At 41.7% G+C, this 16,406-nt stretch overlaps 1 protein-coding gene across 1 annotated transcript; it reads right to left on the bottom strand.

The window, feature by feature from the left end:
* Positions 1–12,258: 12,258 nt before the first annotated feature.
* On the bottom strand, positions 12,259–15,934 carry Tarp (TCR gamma alternate reading frame protein). Its single transcript, XM_069998566.1, has 3 exons — positions 15,692–15,934; positions 14,749–14,793; positions 12,259–12,773 (listed from the first exon to the last, which is right to left on the bottom strand). Exons 1-3 carry the CDS (start codon positions 15,834–15,836, stop codon positions 12,631–12,633), a joined length of 333 nt encoding a protein of 110 aa, XP_069854667.1. The 5' UTR covers positions 15,837–15,934; the 3' UTR covers positions 12,259–12,630.
* Between the last annotated feature and the right edge of the window lie 472 nt (positions 15,935–16,406).

The following is a 16,406-nucleotide window of genomic DNA, read 5'->3' as shown; positions in this document are numbered from 1 at the left end:
GAAACAACTGCCCAATAAATAAGTGGGCTAAAGACTTAAAGAGAAACTTCTCTGAAGAGGAAAGAAGGGTGGCCAATAGACACATGAAGAAATGCTCAACCTCCCTAGCCATAAAAGAAATGCAAATCAAAACAACATTGAGATACCACCTTACCCCAGTTAGAATGGCTATAATCAAGAACTCTAATAACAACAGATTCTGGAGGGGATGTGGACAGAAGGGAACCTTACTGCATTGTTGGTGGGAGTATAAACTTGTTCAACCACTCTGGAAAGCAGTACGGAGGTTCCTCAAAAGATTCCACATAGAGCTCCCCTATGACCCAGCAATCCCACTTTTGGGCATTTACCCAAATGATCACAAACAAGACCACACTAAAGCTACCAGCACAATTATGTTTATTGCAGCATTATTTACCATAGCTAAGAATGGAACCAATCCAGATGCCCCACACACACAATGGAGTTCTCTGCCTCCATCAGAAAGAATGACATCGCCCCATTTGTTAGGAAATGGAAAGAGTTGGAAACAATTACATTAAGTGAAGTAAGCCAGGCCCAAAGAAGCATAGGTCCCATGGTTTCCCTTATTTGCAATAACTAGTATATGTCTGGGACAAGCAGAAAAGGTCAAAAGCTATGTACATATGACCAGATAAGATGATGTTAAGCGAAATGAACCCCAAGACAGGGACACAAGTGTTTTTTTTCTTGCTATTGTTTCTAACGTATTTATAAGGTACTATGTGATTTTTTTTGTATGTCTCTCCCCCACTGCATAACCCCTGTTTTTACTGTATTTGATGTCGGTATAATTTGGGGAGGTGAAGGGAAAAAACAAAATGTTGAAATAGGGATACAGGTTGATCCATTGCAACTATAAGATGTACAAGGCACTTTTGAACAATGAACTTTGCAATTTAGTCAGGGCGGTGGGGGGCGGGGGACGGGGAGTGTAGTTGTTGAGGTGGGAGGGAAGGGATGGTAGGGGGAAAACAAAGGAGGAGGCAACAATGCTTGATAAGAAATGTACTCATTAACCTTGCTCGTGTAAGTAACCCCACTGAACAGTATTTTCACAATAAAAAACTTATAAAAAATAAAATAAAATACATAAAGAAGCACCTCTGTGATCATTCGTTGCCTATTTGCCTTCTACTTGGCTTGTCTGAAAATGCTGAGCTCCAAAGCCCTCTGTCTGTTCTGCATCTTGACATTTCTCTTCTGTACGTGTTCCAAAGACCCTGTGCTCTTCCTGACCTTGCCATTGCTCAGGCAGTCTTGGCCAGTGCATCCTGTGTGGTCTTTGCCACTTCCTCCACAGCTCATTACACTCTGCTTGAATTGTGTTCAGTAATGACCCAGTCTGTTTCTACCAGAGGGCTACCAAGTTGAGTTAGAGATAGTGTTGTATTACCAACATTTTAGACATGCAATCTAACTAAAGAAATTCCTGTGGAAAAGTTCCATGTGTAAGTTGAAGGGTGCAGCAGTGTGAACGTCACTGACTAAGGAACTTGTGGGCACCTACATTGTGGACTATTCATGTGAAGTCTAAAAGGGGTGGCAAATGCAAATGCTTGTGACCTTGTGAAATACAGATATGGATTAGAATGCACTAGAAACAGTGTACTAAACCCTTCAGGATCTCATTGTAAGAATTATTTCTTTCAAGTGTTTTATGCCATAGGACTCATTCTTTTAATAAAATAAGTTTATATTCTATTTTCCTGAGACAAATCTAATTCCTTTAACTAATCCTGACATAGTGTCCAAATAGTAGTGTACAAAAGCTCAGATCAGCATCCTGATGATAATGAGGAATTATTTTGGTTTTAAACTTTTTTACATTTTTATTGTAAAGGTGATATACAGAGGGGTTACAGTTACATAAGTCAGGTATTGAGTATATTTCTTTTGGAACAGTATAAATGTTTCCTTTGTTTTTTCCAAGTTTTTTAATTCCACCCCTCTGCACTCACAAGTTCATTTTCAACATAGTATGTAGTGAGTATCAAATCAGGAAAGCCAACTACATTTGTCATAACCTCAACACACACACACACACACACACACACACACACACACACACACAATATTCCCAGGAAATATCTTAGCCAAAGCTAATGATGAATTCTCCTTGTAGCTCTCTTTTCCCATCACGTTTGCCACAAGGGTGCTTTGCCTGTTTGTGTGGTGTTAGCACCACCTAGTGGTTTTTTCTTGCATTACCATTTCTGTGGCTGAGCAAGAACAGACAATTCTGGAGAGCTGCTTTGTGGAAGACAATGGAGATCTGTTGTAGTGGATGGAGAACAAGCACTCAAAAAGCTTGCCTGCTCTCTTGTACTTTCATTGTCTGAAGGGTCAAATTACAGAACTTTTGTTCACAGTAAAAGAAGCCTGTCCCTTTGCATGAAATTGCAGAGTTTCTGCATGGCAAAGGACATAGCTAGTAAGATCAATAGAAAGCCCACGGATTGGGAGAAGATCTTCACTAGCCATACAACAGACAAGGGTCTCATATCTAAAATATACCTGGAACTTAAAAAATTAAATCACTCAACAACAAATCTTCAAAGAAACAACTGCCCAATAAATAAGTGGGCTAAAAACTTAAAGAGAAACTTCTCTGAAGAGGAAAGATGGATGGCCAATAGACACATGAAGAAATGCTCAACCTCTCTAGCCATAAAAGAAATGCAAATCAAAACAACATTGAGATATCACCTCACCCCAGTTAGAATGGCTATAATCAAGGGCTCTAATAACAACAGATGCTGGAAGGGATGTGGACAGAAGGGAACCTTACTGCATTGTTGGTGGGAGTGTAAACTTGTTCAACCACTTTGGAAAGCAGTATGGAGGTTCCTCAACAGACTCCACATAGAGCTCCCCTATGACCCAGCAACCCACTTTTGGGCATTTACCCAAATGATCACAAACAAGACCATACTAAAGCTACCAGCACAACTATGTTTATTGCAGCATTATTTACCATAGCTAAGAGATGGAACCAACCCAGATGCCTTTCAGTAGATGAATGGATCAAGAAAGTGTGGTATATATACACAATGGAATTCTATGCCTCCATCAGAAAGAATGACATTGCTCCCATTTGTTAGGAAATGGAAAGACTGGGAAAAAATTATATTAAGTGAAGTAAGCCAGGCCCAAAGAAACATAGGTCCCATGGTTTCCCTTATTTGCAATAACTAGTATATGTCTGAGTCAAGCAGAAAAGGTCAGATAAGTTGATGTTAGGGGAATGAACCCCAAGATAAGTTTTCAAATGGTTTTTGTTTTTTTCCTTTCATGAAATTGTTTCTATAAGATGACTTCTATGTTGTTTTGTATGTCCATCCCCCACAGTATAACCCGTGCTTTCACTGTATTTGATGTTGGTATAATCTGTGGAGAAGGGAATAAAACAAATCGTTTAACTAGGGATACAGGTGGACCCATTGCAACAATGAGATGTACAAGTCGTTATGTCGAAAAACAAACTTTACAACTTTGGTTGGGGTGGGGAGGATTGGATGGAGGGAGGGAGGAGTATGGAAAGGGATGTGAAGGGGAAACAAAGAGGAAGCAACAATGCTTGATAAGAAATGTACTCATTATCTTGCCCATGTAATTGTAACTCCTCTGTATGGTATTCTCACAATAAAAAAAATTTTTTAAAGAAACCTGTCCCTGTATTATGCCAGTAAGTAAAAATGTAAATCCTCAGCCTGACATAGCGCTGCTGCTCTAGTAGGCATAAAAGCATCTGCAAGGGCTTGCTTTCCCCTTCCCTGCCATCTAAGACACTAGCTGACAAATGATACATTTATCTTCTGGTTGAGTCAAAATAACCTATTAACAATTAAAAGTTTAAATAGGTTAAATAGCACCCTAATGGTTCCAGGTGCTATCATGGGAAATATTTTCTTGCCTACATCATATGATGGTGCTGACTAAAGAGGCACCCAGGAACAACACTGCCAATGTAGCGTTGGCTGTGTCCGTGAATTTCATACACTAACTAGCTTTTTCCAGGCTTGTTCTAACACACATAAATACTGAGGGCCCCAGCATTCCCACTAATATACAGACACTGGAATTAGAAAATCTCACAGTTACTGGGTGCCAGTGGCTCAGTCCTGTAATTCTAGCTACTCAGGAGGCTGGGATCTTAGGAAGCCAGCTCTGGCAGGAAAGGCTGTGAGACTCTTCTCTCCAATTCACCACCCGAAAAGTAGATGTGGCTCAGAGTGGTACAGAACTAAGCCTTGAGCAAAACAAGCTCAGGGACAGTGCCCAGGCCCTGAGTTAAACACCCACAATCACCAAGGAAACAAAATCTCACAATCAAAATGATTTCAGGCAAGCATCTCCAAGTATCTTTAAATACTTGGGAGCATTCTAGCTCTTTCTAGTAAAGCAATTACTTAGCAGAATTAAAAACTTTGTCTTTAGTCACTTTGGCATGGTTAAACATTGCACAAATGTTAACTTACTGAAACCTAAGTCAGTATCCAGCACCTTTTGTCTCCATAGCAGCAGCATTGCCCATAACAAGCAAAGACAGCCCATAACTAGCCCAACACAGTAACCACCAAAGATGGTGGAAGTACTCATAAGAAGTAGATACCTCTTAGAGGGATGAAGGACAAGAAGAGAAAGGAATTGAAGGTATCATAATATAAAACATTATGCTTTTCCTTATAAAGGAACAGCTTGAACTTTAGAGTTGTGGCAGTTAAAAACAACAACATATATTGTCAGATGTGTTGCTGTAGGTAGTCTGCTGTTGATAGAACCACATCTGACATGCCTGTGTATTCAGTGGTGAGAACCAAGAAGCCCAGTCTTCATTAGAGGGTTAGGTGAAGGCCTTGTATTTTCTATGAGTAGAAGCCAGGTGGGATTTGTCACACCTACCTTCTGGAGAACTCTACATACTGGGAGGTGTGGCTCAGCTGCTCCAAGCAAATCTAGAGAAAGGCCTTTAAATCCCTTCTACTGCCTACCAAGAGGGCCGACGTTCTGGCTCAGCTGAGGTGGCCGGCCTTCTCCCTGTACCCAAGTGGTTATCAGTAGAACCCCTTTTATCTCTAGTGGTCCTGGACTTCATAGTTCTTGGGAAGTTGCTCTACCACTTGACCCATGTTCTCAGCCCTTTTCTATTTTAGTTGTTTTTCAGATAGGCTCTTGTATTTTTCCAAGGGCTGGCTACAGACTACAATCTTCCTACCTAGGGCTTTTATAGCTTTTTGCCCAAATTAGTTGTTGTTTTCCTCCTGATTTCTGCCTCCTGAGTGGCTAAGGCTGCAGATAGGAGCCTCTTAGATAGGCTCTTGATTAGATGGTCAGTTACATAAGACGATCACCTTTTCTAAAGCCAATAGTTTAAAACTCATTTTCCCACCTTGTAAATGAAATTTGGGAGGACATTGAAAACTCTTTGCTCTTTTTTTTTTCTAAATCTATGACAACTCTCATACTGTGAAATGTGCATCTTTCCTAAATGCATAATCAAATGATTTCTAATGCAGCGTTAGAACATTTTCATATAGCAAAAACTTTCTCCCATACCCATTTGCAGTTAACTCACCTAACTTTACATATCTTAGCGCTTTAATAAAAATGTGTCATACAATATGTATTTTATTGCATCCAGCTTGTCTGGTGTATCTAAAAATTTAAGGAGCCAGATGTGTTATAGCACATACCACCAACACAAGTGTGGGGCCAGGGGGCCCTGTACTGGGAAGCTATGGGTGAATGTAGCTGAAATGAGAGCAGCTGTGCATTGCTCTGTCTTTTTATGGCTGACTTCTGTTCTGTAGTTTACACGTAGAATAGTTGATCAGTTTAACCTGGTGCTAAGCTTTCCTTGGAGTGTATATAGGTGGACATTGTAATTTTTCCTGGATGCATTTCTACAAGAAGGTTTTCTGTGTCCTGTGCAAAGTTGCTCTTTGACTTTGAAGTTGCTGAGCAGTTTTTGAAGTGATTTTACCCCTGCTGGTGGATTGCCACCTGCAAAATATACAGGTTCCAGATTCTCCATATTCTCCCCAGCACTTACTGTCTGGTAAAGCTGCTCATCTCTTTGTCCGTAATAACACTGAGGACTTTTCTCCATGCTTATCAAGAGTTATTCTTGAGTCCTCTCTGGAGAATTATGTTTCAGGAGTTTATCCACTTGTTCAGTTTTCTTAATACTGAGTTGTAGGTGTTCTTTATATATTGTAGACAAATTCTCTTAACATATGTATTATTTGGAAATGTTTCATACCAGCTTATAGTGGTTTATTTCGCTTCCTCATATTGTCCTCATATTCTTCTGAAGTACATGTCCAATGATGCCTGTGGTTGAATTTTTCCTTTATGCATGGCATATTAGATGTCACATCTAAGAGGTCTTTAACTGTCTTAAGGGGATTTGTGTTTCAAATAAGATTAAGGTACATTTTGAATTGATTTTCATATTGTCAAGAAGATGTAAGACTAAATTCATCTTGTAATCATCCACATTTCTTAATTTTTCGGTGGAGGTATAAATTTGTAAAGCTTGAAAAATAACCAGGGTCTCCAGTTTGTGAAAATGAGGGAGATATTCGTGTTTGTGACCTTGACTAGACTGTGTCTGTGTCAGGCACTGTAGAACAGAAGCTCAGGTGATGGGAAAGCAGTGTTCTGAGGTGTAGGGACTGCTAGTACCTCAGTGTCACAGTCCATGGGCAGAGATGGGTGGGGACCAGTCCAGGGTCACACATCTAGGATGAGATGTGTGTTGGTGAGATCACCAACACCAGTGCATGGGCCCAGGGGCCCTGTACAGAGAAGCGCTGGGTAAGCATGGCTGAGATGAGAGCGGCTGTGCATGGCAAAGTCCAAGGATCCCTTCACGTCAGAAAACGGAAGCGTTTTACCCTCATAAGCAAGGAAACACACGGCAAGTGAGCCGTAGTCACAGCAATGCTGCCTCATTCCCTAACCACAGAAGGAAGCAGGGCCTGTGGGAATTTGAGCCCTGGGAAGCCAGGGCAGAGGAGGAGATGGCCCCTAGGGCCGTCAGAGTCCTGGCAGACAAGCCCTGTGTCTGCATCCGCAGGAGCACCAGCAAGGCCCAGCAGGCCACAGTCCCCTCCATAGTAGTGGGGGACACCCTTACCTTTCCCAGTCTCATTACAGCTCACCTTCAGTGCAGACCCTGGGCAGGCAGTGTTAGAGCATATAGCATTTGGCCTCAACTCCACAGCTCAGTGTTCGTCTCCATTTTTCCTAAGTGTGAAGAACCCGTCCTGCAGGTCATCTGAAGACACACGATGGAGTAAGTCTCCCATGCACGGTTGATGTGGTGACCCTACGGCTGGCCTGGAACAGATAATGAAGGATTGTGTGTGTGTGTGGTGATACCTCATAGATATCATCCCTCATCCACTCATTTGGTCCCCACCTGTGGCCATCAGGACTTCTCATGGGCCTTTCTCTGTTCAATGGGACTCAGGCTGACTTGTCTGTGAATAGTTGAAGGCAGAGGCTCATGCTGTATCTGGATCAAAGGACTTCTCAATATATTGAATTTGTAGTAGCTTTTTATTTTAATTCATGTTTTGTTTCATGTCTCAGATTTCCTTTGTATTTCTTTTTAACACCCTTCATTTTCCTTACTTTTTAACTTATGCACATCTGCTGTTTGTACAAGTAAAAGTAATAAACATGTCAAAATGATTACTTTTGTTTGGCTTGGTCTCTGTTCTCTATTTGGCTTAAAGTTTTGGAATAGCAAGTTACAGACAAGTAGGGATTGTAGAATCATGTAAATGTGGTTGTACAGTCTGTATTTTCATTTTTATTTTTATTTTTATTTTTTGGGGGTCCAGTCGTGGGGCCTGAACTCTGGGCCTGGGTGCTGTCCCTCAGCTCTTCAGCTCAAGGCTAGCGCTCTACCACTTGAGCCACAGCACCACTTCCGGCTTTTTTCTTATGTGGTGCTGAGGAATCAAACCCAGGCCTTGAGCATGCAAGGCAAGTGCTCTACCAGTGAGCCACCTTCCCAGCCGCAGTCTGTATTTTTATATGGATATTATATCTTTTTCTGAGGTAGTATAAATGATGTGGAATGTAATCTTATTTGTAAACAACAACAAAAGCTGTGAAACCATTAGTCATTTCTCCTTTTTTGCCTTACTGGAATTAAAACAAATTTTTTTCTTATTAGTTTGGATTAGTTGTACAGGAGGGGATTTCATTGTTACAGTTCCATACAAACGTGAACAACAGGGCTGGGAATGTGACTTAATGGTAGAGTGCTTGCCTAGCATGCATGAAGCCCTGGGTTCAATTCCTCATTACCACATAAACAGAAAAAGCCAGAAGCGGTGCTATGGCTCAAGGTAGAGTGCTAGCCTTGAGCACAGAAAGGCTCAAGGACAGAGCCTAGGCCCTGAGTTCAAGCCCAGGACTGGCAAAAAAGGGGGGGCAATAAATTTCGTCCTGAACAATTTCTTCCGGTGTGATTGCCATCATTCTGCTTGGTACAGAATGGCACAGCTGTTAGCCAACTGCGTCATTGGTGTGGCCTTAGTTGTGAGTACAGCAGCATCAGCCGCTGCTTTCTGTGGCCTGTGCTGTTCTGAGTGTCCAGATCTCAGCACTGTGACCTGGCTCTCACCAGGAGGCTAGAGCCCACTCCTCATGGTGGCTGAGTAAAGAAGCCACCATCTGGCCTTGGGTAGGACTTGAAGAACTCAGTAGTGTTCTCTGTGATCATCTCCTTTCTCTTACAGTTACACACACCAGGACCACAACAGAAGTTGAAATCACAAGTAAAGGATATTAATTTAACCTTGGAGAGAGCATCTCTCTGGACAAGCTAAAATGAATCAGGAAAAATTTAAGGGTTACTTCTGAGCACAGACCAAGAGGGAAAGCTGTGAGTGATTTAATGCAACAGGAAGTCAGACATGCAACTGTAAAGTAGCTGTCTAAGCAGAAACGGTATTTCCCCATGGATTGGCCAGATGAGCCCCGACTCTGGCACCCACTCTGCTTCATGCTGGGCAGCAAGACAGTGGGACATTTGTTCTCTATGTCCACTTTGGTGAACAGCCCTCTTTCTGAGGGACCTCAGTCACTCGTTCCCCTGATGCTAATATCCTTGCTCAAGTTGACTGTGACCATTTTCTCTCTGTGGAGCTGCTGTTATGATTCAGTATCTAGCACTGAAATACTCAGTGGAACCCCAGAGCCCCAGATCGCACTGTTCCTGAAGCACATCACTGTCTACATGTGTCTCTCTAATGGGGTCATGGGCCCAGGATGTGTGCCACTCTGTCCACCCTGGGAAAAGCAATCTGATGGGACCTGTGTCCCTACATCAGGGCCAGGGAACACAGACACATCGGAACAATGTTAGGATTGTGCTGGTGGCCTTCTCAGTCCTTCCTTGAGAACTGGGTCAGAGATGAGCTAAGACGTGACATCTGCACCTTCCTAAGTGCCAACTCCTATTTCCACAGCAGCTCAAGAACTCAGCAGAGGCAGGAAGCTAAGCTGCCCCAGCAGGAAGGAGCCTCACTGTATGGAGATGGAGCTTTCTTTTCATTAGCTGTGGCCTTTCCAAAGTGAGCAGCATTGGCTGTGGCTGCCTGTGGTTTAACTGCCTTCATTCTCTCTTCTCAGACCCCAGCAGTGCTTTTGCAGCCCCAACCTGCAGGGCTTGGTTTGAATGTGGGCGTTTTCCAGGAAACTAACACATTTGTAAGAGAAGACTAAGAAGATAAAACACAGCGGCCTGTCCCCTTCCTTCACCCCTACACCACCAGTTTTTTCACTCTCTCTCTTCCCACCTCTGTCTCTTGTCTCTATCTTGTCTCTGTCTCTCTGCTCTCCCTCCCCCTCTCTCTGTCTCTCTCTCCCTCCTTCTCTCTGTCTTTCTGTCTCTTGTCTCTCTGTCTCTCTCTGTCTCTGTCTCTGTCTCCGTCTCTCTCTATGGTGCTGAAATTTAATCCAGGTGGACTGGGGGCAGGAAGGTGCCAGAAAGTTTGAAACCACAAGAGACGTTTCTTAGAGTTGGTGATAGCCTCACAAAAGCTCTTGGTGACCCAAAATTATCTTTTCTGGGATTCTAAACGAACCCGTTTCACAGAAGCTGAAGCTAACTGTAAAGAAACAGATAAAAACCTTCCCAATGTTAAACAAGACTTATTTATTTATTATTGTGAAAATACCGTACACAGGGGTTACAATTACATGGGCAAGGTAGTGAGTACATTTGTCTCCTCCTTTGTTTCCCCTTCCCATCCCTTCCAATTTCCTGTCCCTCCCCTCCCCCCCAGCCCTGGCCAAAGTTCGTTTCTTGACATAACGACTTGTACATCTCATTGTTGCAATGGGTCCACCTGTATCTCTATTTAAACAATTTGTACCGACACTTTTAAATTGGCATACATAAAAGTGATTTACTTTACAAGATTCACTGAGTGGAGTGGAAAAATTCTACACTCTTTTTTTTTTTGGTTGTGGGGCTTGAACTCAGGGCCTGAACACTGTCACTGGGCCTCTTTGTGCACAAGACTAGCGCTCTACCACTTTAGCCACAGCGCTGCCTCCAGGTTCTGAGTGGTTAATTGGAGGTAAGAGTGTCATGGGGACTTTGCTAACCAGGCTGGCTTCAAACCGTGGTCCTCAGATCTCAGCCTCCTTAGTAGCTAGGATTACAGGCATGAGCCACCGGCACCCAGATGAATTTTACACTTTTGTTGGTGTTCCTATTGTACATGGAACAGTGTGTTGCCTATCTGCAGAAATGCAGACAAACAATTGCCATACTTGTTTCTATTATTATTCAATCAAAATGTTCATAAGAGACGAGCAAATACTGGAAAGAAATGTAAATATCCTTTGAACACATGATGTCATAAGAGGTCATAAGAGAAATGCAAATGAAATCTACAATGGGATGCTCTTTTTCACTGATAAGATTACCAAAATCCTAATGTTCAAAAAGCCCACTCTGGAAATCTACTTGTATCAGAATAGAAGAACAAAATCAGGCTCCTGTGAAGGACATTGCCTGTTAACATTGCATATAAAAATAAGTTGTGTATACCTCAAAAAGTCTAATAATTTAATATTTTGAACATCTTTATAGTAACAACAGAAACTAGAAATAAGCCAATGATTTACTAGAGGAAATTTTATTATTAATAAAATATTTTCAGTACATCAGGAACATAATCTCTTAGTTGTTTAAAAGCCCTTGTACACCTTAGCTCTGCAATTTATAAATGACAACAGAATAGTGCAAATTGCATCCTATCTTGTTTAAGAAGAGAAAGTGACTGGGTAAGAGTTGATGCAGGTACATTCATATTGACATAAACAAAAGTATCAACATCCTCCACTTTTTCTATTTTTACTGAGTATTTTAGTTACATTCAGGTAGTTCAGTGTAGTTTTATGGTGAATGGACGTCCTTGCTTATATGCGTGAATAGGAGGCAAGGGAGGTAGAGATGAGGCCCTAGCTTTAAGCTATGTCCATTGTCTAAACAATACTGGTCTCAGTAGGTGTCTTAATTTTTCCCATCTATAAACTGTGGGTGATTATTGCACCGACTTGGAAGGGCTCTTAGGAGACCGTGAGCTCACAGGTATGTGAGCTAAGTAAATCCTTGTTGCAAAGAACCTGGCACAGTTATCAGGGTGCTTCTATGCTTATGGGACTAAGGTGTCCACCAATAATAACATGGAGTCAGGAGTCTTTGTCAGCATCTGGGATACCCCCTCACCCAACGTTATCCCCTAGGGAAGGGGGCATTCTAACTTCATCTTCCAGAATAAATTCAATTCACTAAACCACTAAAAGCCAAGCCCTGCGGGCCCAGAATCCAGGAGCTCAGCATCTCCATCTGGCTATAACTCTGGATCTCTGAAGTTAGTCAAGCTCTGGGGACATGGTGAGGATCAGGAAACATAATGCTGTGAAACACCAGTACAGAGTGGAACAAACACATTAAGAGTCACATTAGAGGATTTCCTGTTGTCATCAGAATGTCTCAACTAAAATTGCCTTGAATCTGGTGACCTTTGAAAGAACGGCAGTGTGGCCGTACCTGTGGCTCCCCTCCCACCCAGCACCCCAGGAAATGTGGTAAACACCATTTCAGAGACATAATTAGAATGTAGTGTTGAACCCTGACATCACATTTCATACTGAAACATGCTGTTTCTCTCTCAGACTCAACAATTCACTTACATCCAATGAAAAGCACACATGGACAAAAGACTTTCGATATTCACATTTATTGTGTCTCTTCCAGAACAAAGCATAGAATTCAACTAGCAGAGAAACATTTCAGAATATACAGAGGCTTGAGGATGTGATCTTGCCAAAGGGCAGCAAGCTGAGCCCAGGAGGACTTGGGGTGTTTTGGGATACTGGAGAGGCTGCTGGTAGCTATGGAGCCAGGTGCCATGTGGGCTACTCCTTGTGGCAGAGTGAAGTTGCCTGGTTTATCTACTGACTTGAAAACTCATGCAATAATGACTGAGTGATGAGCATGCCACCTTAGGAAGCAGCAAGCTCAGCTACATTCTTAGCACAGACCATGGGACCATGACTGCTGATCCCTTATGATGTCTTCCCATCATCACAGACAGCTGTTCTTCTAACCAGACAGATGGCGACAATGGCCAAGTGGATGGTACTCTTGATGAGCAGGAGGAGGTAGGTGTAGCAGGCACAGGTGTTTGTGAGCTGCTGCTGAAACACATCTAAGAAAAGCCATGAATTATTTTCACAGGCCTTGACAGCCCTGGACACAATACTGGGAAGAAGGTCCCAGGAACATATTCTAGAAGACATCTGCACCCAGTTGAAGTGTCAACATCATGTCAGACAGCTCAGCTCCTGAGTGAATATGATTAACAACCTCTGTGCAATTAATTTAGAACTTTAATTTTTAAAAAAAATGAAAGAAGTGGCCCTGCAGAGCATGTAGTGCACTAGCTGTACAGGGACAGCATCTAGGTCCTGAATTCAAGCCCCATGACTGACAATAAAAATGAGTCTGCATTTGTAATGGGCGATTCCACTTGGGGAAACATTCATTTGGAAGAACTAGGTTTTAGCATTCCTTCACTCCCAATGTGTTTCCAAATAATAACAGTAGTGAACCCTTAACCAAATGTCAAATCTGAGATCTTCATAGGTAAAGCTTTGATTTTGTTTACTGTGGAAATTCCATCTTACAGAGATCTGTCTTTTTTTGCCAGTCCTGGGGCTTGAACTCAGAGCCTGGGCTCTGTCCCTGAGCTTCTTTACTTTTAAGGCTAGTGCTCTACTACTTGAGCCACAGTACCAACTCCAGCTTTCTCTGAATAGTTTTATTGGAGATAAGAGTCTCATGGACTTTCCTGCATGGCCTGGCTTCAAACCATGATCCTCAGATCTGAGCCTCCTGAGTATCTAGGATTATAGGCATGCGCCCCTGGTACCCAGCCCATTGAAGCTGAAATCTGAGGATCTTGGTTCAAAGCCACCAGAAAACCAGAAGTGGAGCTGTTGCTCAAAGACATAGAGAGCTAGCCTTGACCAAAAGAGCTCAGGGACAGCTCCCAGGCCTTGAGTTTAAACCCTAAGATCATCCAAAAAAAATGATACATTGGGTACAAAACTCTCTCAAGAGATGCAGTCACAACTCCTGCCATTGGTCACAGCAGATTTAAGCTCCTTTTTTTTTTTTTTTTACTGGAAATGGAGCCTGAAGCTCACAGCCTCATGGACATATGAAACAGGTTAGATAGCAGCATGTTTGATGCTAATGCTTCAAGACACATACTTTCACTGTGCCTGCTGAGTGAGACATCCTACTAGACACTTCGCATTTGTGCCCCCACCTCTTCAATGACTGGGAGGTTGGGGTCCTTGTGCTGGGTATGCAGATGGCAAGAAGGGCTGCAGAACAGAATTCAGCCACCTGTGGGCACATCCTGATCATTATGAACCCTGTCCAGTGTGTGGTTCTCTGAAGCCGATGCACTTCCCCACCCGAAACAGCCATCTGTCATGGCTCAGGACCCTGGCTTGAGAATTTCTGGCTCTGTGATCATGTCTTAGAATAGAATCATAATGTTTGGTGACTTTGCTCAAGATGCACTGTATTCATAAACTGTTTTGTTGAAGGGCAACTCCTTTGTACAACTACTTAAAATAGTAAAAACAAATATTAATAGGAATCGAACAGAAATCGAGTAAGAATTGAAAGAATAAAAATAGAAAATTGATGACTCCATGTGGTCATCATGTGAACGGGATTTAGAAAGTAACTGCATACAGAACAAACTCCCAAACTTTCTGTGTTAAAAGCATTCACTTAATGCTATTTTATGGTAATACCAACTAGATAAAAGACTTAAAAAGAATCTCTCGTAAATTTTTAAATCAAGAATTAACTTGCTCTCACACTTTCTTCAGTCAGTGGAAACAATAGATATGTAAATAAATGGAGTGTCTCCATTGAATTAGTTTAAGGTCCATAATTGTCCACCCTTATTAAAGTCATCCCAGACCTAAACTAATGTTTTACCCAGATGGTAATGTATTCAGTTAAAAATTCACTCAAGTCTGTTCTGTAACATCCAGCTGTGCTGATTTTTCCAACTTAGCCAAGGAAATTCAAATGTTAAGATGATCAAGAGGAGAAAATATGCTGGAGTATGACAAAGATCAACATGCGGCAAAACTTACCATTTTCATCTTTCACACAAGCTACAGAATTAGAAGTGGTGGAAGCTAGAAGAAATGAATGCAAACACTCGTCAATTATTCATATTTAGTATATGACTCATGTGTGTGCGTGTGTGTGTGTGTGTGTGTGTGTGTGTGTGTATAAATACATAGTCCCCAGAGAGGCAGGAGATTTCAGAAAATACCACTCATATATTACATTTCTGCACTTAGAGAGGTAGAAATTCATGAAGGATACACTAATCTTGTTTTATTGACCCAATTGTAGTGTAATGTGGCTTGATCTCACACTTTCTTCAGTCAGTAGAAATAATAGACATATGAATAAATGGAGTGTCTCCATTGAATTAGTTTAAAGCTCATAATTGTTCACCATAGAGTAAAATGGCCGGGTACTAGTGGCTCACACCTGTAATCCTAGCTATTCAGGAGGCTGAGATATAGGAATCAGAGTTCAAAGCCAGCCCGGGCAGGAAAGTCCATGGGACTCTTATCTCCAATTAGCCACCAGAAAACTAGAAGTGGACATGTGGCTCAAAGTAGTAGAGTGTTAGCATTGAGCAAAAAGAGCTTAGGGACAGTACTCAGGCCCAGCGTTCAAGCCTCACAACCTACCAAAAAATAAAAAGTAAAGTAACTGACTTGCTGACTGATTTTACATTTAATCCATATAATAACCCCCCACCCCCGTCTCACAAATCCTATGATCTTAATATTTTGAATGATATACATAAAAACTTTAAATCTTACAACTTTTTATTTTCTCCAAACCCTCAGACATTTTAAATAGACAGGGGAAATATCACAGTATTTATCCTACCACCCACTGCAATGACATTTTCAAAGGATTTGTATTCTTTTTCATGAACACATAATAGAAAATATAGAGTAGTCTCTTTCAAACATGTTTTCTGGAAGGTTCTATTATGTTAGTGTAGCATACCTTTCTTTATTGGAGGAAACAAAATCTCTTGATCAACCCCTCTTAAGTTATTCTCATGTTTGACGATGCATCTGTGTTCTTTAATCATTGCCGGTCCACTCACAGTCAGCCAGCTAAACTGCATGTATGTATCATCTGTCTTCATTGGATTTCCTTGCTGGGATTCCAAAATTTTATTGTCATCCTTTTCTTTCCAATATATCTTGATAACATCAGGGAAAAACTTCTCAAGAAGACAAAGATACGTGCCAGCCTTATAGAGATTTGTTTCCGCAGCCGAAGGAAGAAAAATAGTTGGCTTGGGGGAAATGTCTCCTTGAAGGGTTTTCTCTGTGGAGGAAATGGAATACTTAGATAGTAATTAGTAGAATTATTAGATAAACCAAATAGTGTGTGTTCTGGAACAAGCTAGCACATGCCAATAGAAAGAGAAGATGCCTTAGAAATAGTGCCTGGCATCCCTGATAGGTCGCAAGATGATTATTATTGTCCCTACTTTATACATGTGCCAAAAGTGTCAAGAAATTAAATTCCAAACATCTCAGCTTGTAAGATGCAGAGCCCAGTGGCAAAACTTGACTTTGTCTTTCCTTTCCACACTAAGGTAGAGTTTGATTTTACACCAATGGTTCCAATCTTCACAAACCCTTTCATCTTTTAAAAATCCCCTTTTCTGAGAGTGGAGCATGTTAGCTAGCAAGAGAAGGGAACGAGA

Source organism: Dipodomys merriami, unplaced genomic scaffold, assembly GCF_024711535.1.
Source record: "Dipodomys merriami isolate MVZ:Mamm:240054 unplaced genomic scaffold, mDipMer1.0.p SCAF_104, whole genome shotgun sequence".
Taxonomy (NCBI): domain Eukaryota; kingdom Metazoa; phylum Chordata; class Mammalia; order Rodentia; family Heteromyidae; genus Dipodomys; species Dipodomys merriami.
This window is presented reverse-complemented; position numbering and strand designations above follow the sequence as displayed.

What these genes read in the sequence shown, in the direction of transcription:
- Tarp (XM_069998566.1), bottom strand. Translation starts at nt 15,836, where the DNA reads ATGAAGACAGATGATACATACATGCAGTTTAGCTGGCTGACTGTGAGT. An exon ending in GTTTCCTCCAATAAAGAAAG is followed by an intron (nt 14,794 to 15,691) that starts GTATGCTACACT and finishes CATTTCTTCTAG; the next exon opens with CTTCCACCACTTCTAATTCT. An exon ending in TTGTGTGAAAGATGAAAATG is followed by an intron (nt 12,774 to 14,748) that starts GTAAGTTTTGCC and finishes GGCTTTTCTTAG; the next exon opens with ATGTGTTTCAGCAGCAGCTC.